Here is a 7,213-nt window from a genome sequence, read left to right on the forward strand (position 1 = left end):
AGAAATGTTTCCTTGTTGAATAGCTTTGCGAGATCCACAGCATATTACACTAAACATTGCCTCTTTAATTGCACATTCAGTGTGGTATTCACCCTTTCAAATCACAAAGCAGTTGCTCCTATTACATTCGATCAAAAAGGGTGAAATGAAAAGCTGGACGCAATAAATCAAATTAGCGCTGTGTATTCTGTTGACTGATTACCGTTAACTACTTGGTGATTAGAGACTATACTCTGGGCAGTTATGGGCGGGTCTGGTCCAGTCTCCATTATTCATTATTCCACGAACAAAATACATGCCACGGACACTTAGAGTGGCAAATTATGCTGGCGTATTCCCACTGCGCTGATGTAGTCACGAAGGTAAGTAACCTGGCGAAGGTGCAGTTCCCACTGATGGACTTTTAAATTAATTTTAGTTCGAAGAATCCAGACTTTTGCATAATTTCACATCAGCCATATCTAAAGACTTCTGAGATTGTGCGATGGCTTTAGCCTACTGATGCTTTATGAATGGATTCTTGTTAAGCTTTCTGTTAATTCATTGAACGTATTTTGGATTTACGCTGTTTTAACGCTCTTTCTAGGCCATATTCATAAGGTAAAATGTCGGACGGTATTGAAATATATTTATTCCTGATGTAGTGCCTTAGCGTACAGATACAAGTAACAATGGGGCGTACATTAATGTGCGGATATATCTTAAATCAATAGTTTAGAGAACAAAAGTTGATTTGGAAAAGTTACTAACTCTAAATCACCTTATAATTTGCGTCTGTAGCCTATCCCAGGACCGTGTTTGAATTATGTGCGTTCATTGTCAAGAAAACCTAGTCTGTCGTTTATCAGTCACAGAACTGAACTGAAAAAATATGGATAAACAAATGTTAACTGTTATCATACATCATTGATGTAATTGCGTGTGCCAACGCATTATTCTGAAAAACTGACACTTGGGCAGGCCTTCCACCCCCCCCCCCCCGCGTTCAGTTTATTTTCTAAATAATTTTTTTGCGATTTTGTGACCTAGAAAAAAACAAAAAAACGGATTTATTCCGCAAGATTGTCAGGTGTCCACGGGAAATGTTTTCTTAGATTAAATTTGAACTTTGATATGAGGAGTGCATGGTGCTACTTTGCGGTTATGTCAAGGTGAGGTTCCAGGAAGACAGGCACAGACAAAAGAAGAAAATTTACTCAGGAAGTGGTTTCCTCTTGAGCTATTCAGTTTGTCTGCGAAAATACACATATGCTGAGCAAAAACAGTACCATCACAGTACAATGTCTGTTCCTTTGGTGTAAAACTGTTCTCTCTTGAGCGTCGCACCCACCCCCAACTCGCTGACGAGCATCCGTTTCGAGTAGAATGTTCCTGGCTGTACACAAAGGTCTGGCTGGCCAAAGCTAAGACACAACCGCATCTGAATATTTGTCTGCCATATGAATGCGGCAACTGCGGTGTAAATTATATATATTTTATTTGTTTATTTTCGGCCTTAAACATTCAGCATCTGCTATGAAAATCTTAAATGTGCATTGTGACCGGCAAGTGACATTTGTTACAGTGCGCCTTGGTGTAGCATCACAACCACAGGCTATGATGTGTATAGTAGGAGTCTGAGAATGTGGTTTTTTTTTTTTAAATCCCATGATTGTTGTACATTCTGAGAACACAGAGCTAGTCCTTATATCCTGCACAGTGGTTATTTCAGAAACATGAGTGGATTAAATATTTGTCTCAACAGATGTTCCAGTATTGGAGTGATATGCATCTGCTTTCCCTCGAAAATTAAGATGGTCGATGCTGTCCTGCCATGGTGCCTGCAGCTCTATATGTCCTTGACGATGGTTGCTATACTACCACCAGGTGTCCATTTTATGTTATGTTCAATTGCCATATTCTTCTACCATATTACTATTGTCCTGACTCATAAATATGAACTGGAAACACAACATGTTCCAGTGGCTCTTCTCCTAGGAGATGGCTATTCTTGGGCTCGGCCCCATCTCTGTCAGGAGAGTCATCCCTGCCCATCTCACCCTGCGTACTGAAAACCCATCTGTTCACACGCATCTTGGCTTCCTGACTCCTTATCTTTCCCCTAGCACTTCCCTAACATAGATCACTTTTTGCAAGTATGTAACCCTCACTTGCTTCTTCACATTAAAAAAGTTCTGAGTTTTTAAATTAATTTTTCATAACTTTATATATCTTTGATGAAGGACTTGCGTTGATTGTGAGATGTTCTTGCCACACCCACCTTATTTCACTGCACTCACTGTAAGTGACTCTGGCTGAAGGCTCCTGCTAAATCACTGGTTCTCATCCACAGTCCTGTGTACCCCTGTGTAAGATGGTTTTCTTTCCAATCACAAGTGCAATACCAGAATTTTAACATGGTGTTCTATTTTCTTAATTGCACACTTGTTTTGAGAGATTATTTAGCCTTTTAAGCCACATAATGTCAGAAATAAGTATGCATGCCATGAATAAGAGAAGTCCCATATTTACATTGTGCTTATTGTGCTGTATTGCAAACTATAACATAAAAAGAGGTTAAAAAGGCTTTAAATGATCAAATTAAAGTCTGCCATGAATCAATAAGGTCCTAATTGTTGAGGACATCTGGTCACTGAAATAAACCATTTGCTAGATAATGAAGAATTCAAAGACAATGCAAATGATAACAAGCCAAACCTGTATTGTGTTAGGCTGAGAACCACAAAGAACATATTTAAGGATATGAAACCCTGGCAGTCACGTATTTGTGGACGACGGTTGTTTCAGGTGTGCTCGGTAAAGTCACGGCGCCCCGGAGCGTTCAGGCCATGGTCAACCTCCCCTTTACGCTGGGCTGCAACCTGACGAAGCGCGGGGGCGAGACCCTGAGGCGCGTGCTGTGGGTGAACGAGCAGAACGCCACCCTGCTCACCCACGTGCCGGGCCAGCCGGCCGTCGTGGCGGACCACAGCGTGGAGCAGGCCGCCGCCCGCCGCCACACCAGCGCCATCACCATCAAGCGGGTGGGCCACAAGGACGAGGGCTGCTACCGCTGCGTGTTCGACCTGCACCCCGCCGCCTCCCAGGAGGGCCAGATCTGCCTGGCCGTCACGGGTGAGTGGAGTGCGTGTGGTGGCCTGGAGGTTCCAAACAAGACCAGTGAAAACGCAAATGAGTTTACTGTATACTGAGTGTGCATGAGGGCTTGGGGTTAGTTCCATGTAAACCCAGTCAGTTTGCTGAATTATTAAAATTTGACTCATGAACCAAAAAAAGTGCCCATATTTTTAATTAAGTGAATTTCACCACATTTCCTGAACTAGCTGAATTGAAACCACCAGGCAGCTGCAGGTTTCAGGAGTCTGTGCCTTTCCTCACTTTACTCAACAAAAGCAAGCAAAACCAGCAATAAAATATGCCAAAAAAGTACAGCAACAACAGGACATATGACTCGCCATTTGGCGTTAGTGTTCTCCTGCAGCAATGTGTGGCCTGCACTCATGCCTTTAGATTCAAGTGAGAAATAGAAGTGGTTTTGTAAGAGGTGTGCTTGGTAGATTCACCTGTCACTCTCTACCGAAAGTCTTCTGGCTGTTGGCTTCCAGCGACGGTGGTTGCGGAGGGGAACAAGACCGCGGTGCGCGGGAAGTCTGCTGTTCTGTCCTGCTCCTACGGTCTGCCCCAGCGCGTCCTGCAGGTCCTGTGGCGGAAGGTGCTGGGGCGGGGCGACGCCAGCGACGTGGCGTCCTACTCGCAGCAGGGGAACCCGGTGATAGAGGAGCCCCTCCGGGACCGCGTGTCACTCAGTCGCACCCTGGACAAGACCCGGCTTTACCTCAGCCCTGTGAGGACGGAGGACGAAGGCTGCTACACCTGCGAGTTCCAGTCCATCTCCGAGGGAAGCAAGAGCGCTGTCGCCTGCATCACCGTCTATGGTAGACTGCGCCCTCATCGCACGGCGCTTTAGTTAAGTGGGCTTGTAGCTCAGGGGTTGCAGGTTTAATGCTGAGCTGAGGCACAGCTGTTTAACCCTGAGCAAAGTTGTTGACCTGGACTGCTTCAGTACATATGTCAACGGCTGCATTAAAGTAATGTAAGCTGTGAAAGGCACTCTGGATTAGAGTGTTTGCTAAATTCTGAAATTGTCCATTCAATGAAATCCGCAATAATTCTTTTTTTTGCACACCCTGCTTTCAAAAAGGCACTTGTCTGTCCCCAAATGTCCAGTGTCCTGCAATTCTTTGGAAAAAGATGGAGCAGGAATCTACCTGTGTAGATTGATTGGGTGATTGGAATCTGACTCTGTTGCCATCCTCAACATGTATGAGATGTGATGCATCACACCTGGTCTAACTACTCTTCATTAAATACCTGATTATAAAAATTTGTTACTAATCTATAAAAAATTATGGATTCAGATCAGTACACGAGTGATATGATTTCTTTATATCACCCAAACAGGACCCTATCATCACAGGACATGGGCTATCTCACTGTGCCCAAAATTATTAAAAATAGTTATAGTTGTCATATTCCCTTAATATAATTGCCCATTTTGTTAACAGTACTAACTTGGTAAACAACATTTTTAGGGCTATATTTCTGTATAGGCTTACTCAGTACTATAATGCCCTGACAAAGTACATTGCAAACTGCTTTGCCTCCTCTGGCTAGTGATAATTCTCCCTTCTGCAGTGTATAATTTTCCATCAGCTGAAATCACAAATATTATGACCGTGCCTGAGCCAGCCCATGGAGCGAACAGAGCCGGGCTTTGAGAGAGGTGGCTGCTGGGGGGGAGGCGATTAATTCAGGCTGCTGCCCACAGCCTGACATGTCACTGTTCCCTGAACAGTGGCGCTCTCTGTGCCTTCCTCCCTGCTGTGATCTCGGCTGAACAGCTGCACTTTTGTCTGTGGAAAATGCCACTGGTTCCTGCTGAGGCCCGAAAGGATGTGCCAGATACTGTTTGTTTCTCTTTGCGTCACTCGGACCGCTGCAGCGCTCACGTACTGTAGGGACGCAACTCGCCGGCCTCGGTTGCCGAGCAACCAGGCCCGCCCCCCCTGCCCCGCCTCTTTTCTTTGTGGCCTCATTTTAATCCGTTTTCTGCTGTGGTTTGTCACTGATTTTGCTGTGTAAATGTGAAACATTACAACCCTTCAGATCCTTGAATTTAAGTTTAAAGTCATTATTATTGTGGCACTGCTCTCAAAGTACCAAGCTCTCTGCTAAATACACTTGAATATGGCCAGTGAAGACCTTATGTAGTCACATAGTAACATACGTGGCAACCAGTAATTTCAATCTCTCTTTGTTGGAATGTGTCCAATTCTTCAATGGCAGGTCAAATTTGTTTGACATATGGAGATATGGGACAAAGGCTATATCATACCAGCTGATAAGGGACTGTTGCCAACCCTAAACTTCAGCCCTTCTTATGCTGTGTTTGTTCCCCAGTTCTGCCCAGACCCCAGATTAGCTACAGAACTACCCCTGAGGGGGTGATTGAGGCGAACTGCACGGCGCTGGCTCGTCCGCCGGTGGAGATCGTCTGGAACGTGGAGGGGGACAACAGGACCCTGGGCCCGCCCGTGCCCACGTCCTACGAGCAGCCGGACGGGTCCACGCTGGTCGTAAGCACCCTGGTGCTGCGGACCAGTATTCTCAACGACAAGTCTGTCAAGTGCCTGGTCCACCACCGTGGGCTGGAGACGCCCCTGTCCGTCTCCCTGAACACCAAGAGTAAGCACCTGCCTTCGTACCTGCGCCTTTAATCCGTCGTTGTGTCGAAATAAACCCGCTGTGAAATATTTCTGTAGCGGTTAGCATTTCATGTGTGTTTCCCTAGCTTGTAGTAATTGACGGATGAATCCATTATCTCAGAAACTACTCTCCCCACCTTTTACTCTGTTAAACTAACACCTTCATCAATCATAAGGCATGACTGACCACCAATTGTATACGTTGATTCAAAATGCTGTCTCCACTGTGCAACATGCACATTGGTTAAAAAAACCTCCCTCTTTAAACAGCATTATACAGAAGATACGTGTCTGTGCGTCTTGTTTTGTTGCGGTTGCATTCTTGTGCAGTTGACTAGCTGTGTGTGTGTGTGTGTGTGTGTGTGTTTGTGTGTTGCAGTGGGAACGGCTCTCGCTGTCCTTATCTCAGTGACCGGTGTGGCCATTCTGGTCATAGTGTCCATGTGTATCTGCTTCTTCAAGTGTTTCTTGCGGAAGTGCGGTGAGTGTCTATGTCATTGCCTGTGTGTTGAATTACACAATGCATTGTCCACATTTATTGTCCACTCTTTCAACATTCAAGGTTGTAATATAATATACTTTAACTGTTTATAAAGTCTTCCCTGGTTTTGGTTCAGAGCTGTGGTTTCTTGTGACAAGACAGCCTAGCGCAGTCTATCTTCATTTCCTCAACAGTTTTTTCTGTTCTGCCACCAGATACTTTGCTGTGTGAAATGAATATCTGTCTCACTTTATCTGCCTCTCTCTTTGAAATTTGTCTCTGTCTGTTTCGCTCCTTCTTCCCCTTTCTCTTTGACTCTTACTGCAGATTGACCTGTTCAGTGGGAACACCAGGCAGTTAAGAGGAGTTTTTCAGCTTTGTCGGGCTGCAATGGACTGAAACTCTCATATGGACAGCAACTCTGTGGACATCATAAATTACACAAACAAATAGACTGCCATTTTGACAGTACAACAATCCATCCATCCATTATCTATACCCACTTATTCCCAGTCAGGGGTGCGGGAGGTGCTGGAGCCTATCCCAGCATGCATTGGGTGAGAGGCAGGAATACTTCCTGGACAGTTTGCCAGTCCAGTGCAAAGATCATCATTGGTAAAATTAATATCAGTCAGTGGCCTGCACTAAATTTTACTTTGTTACAAAGCTTGGCTGGTTATTAGCATGGCTGGGACTGGAGGCTGCTCATCCTTCTGGACCACTAAAAGTTTAATTTATTGTTTTACCATTGTTTATAGCTTTTATTTGTTATGTCACTGCCATTGAAGTTTAAGAAAAACCCTACAATTCCCCATGGTGCTGTTTGACAGGGCCAAGCATGGACTCTCCTCACTGTATGTTATTCACTTCAACACATTGTGACAGCGGCGCTTTGTGATACCTGCTTGCCCTTTGATGAGATGAACTGTTGTGGAATGCATTACATCCAATAAAATATGCCATTTAA

The 7,213-nt window shown here is 44.8% G+C and overlaps 1 protein-coding gene across 1 annotated transcript; it reads left to right on the plus strand.

Annotated features, from left to right (window-relative positions):
• The first annotated feature begins 252 nt into the window (after window positions 1-252).
• LOC135241064 (OX-2 membrane glycoprotein-like) lies at window positions 253-7,213 on the plus strand. Its single transcript, XM_064311170.1, has 7 exons — window positions 253-362; window positions 1,745-1,866; window positions 2,788-3,114; window positions 3,606-3,935; window positions 5,461-5,745; window positions 6,145-6,246; window positions 6,574-7,213. The coding sequence occupies exons 2-7, from the start codon at window positions 1,794-1,796 to the stop codon at window positions 6,576-6,578; spliced, it is 1,122 nt and encodes a 373-aa protein (XP_064167240.1). The 5' UTR covers window positions 253-362; window positions 1,745-1,793; the 3' UTR covers window positions 6,579-7,213.

This window comes from Anguilla rostrata, chromosome 15 (genome assembly GCF_018555375.3).
Source record: "Anguilla rostrata isolate EN2019 chromosome 15, ASM1855537v3, whole genome shotgun sequence".
In the NCBI taxonomy this organism is placed as follows: Eukaryota; Metazoa; Chordata; class Actinopteri; order Anguilliformes; family Anguillidae; genus Anguilla; species Anguilla rostrata.

What these genes read in the sequence shown, in the direction of transcription:
- LOC135241064 (XM_064311170.1), top strand. Translation starts at nt 1,794, where the DNA reads ATGGTCGATGCTGTCCTGCCATGGTGCCTGCAGCTCTATATGTCCTTG. An exon ending in GGTTGCTATACTACCACCAG is followed by an intron (nt 1,867 to 2,787) that starts GTGTCCATTTTA and finishes CGGTTGTTTCAG; the next exon opens with GTGTGCTCGGTAAAGTCACG. An exon ending in GATCTGCCTGGCCGTCACGG is followed by an intron (nt 3,115 to 3,605) that starts GTGAGTGGAGTG and finishes GTTGGCTTCCAG; the next exon opens with CGACGGTGGTTGCGGAGGGG.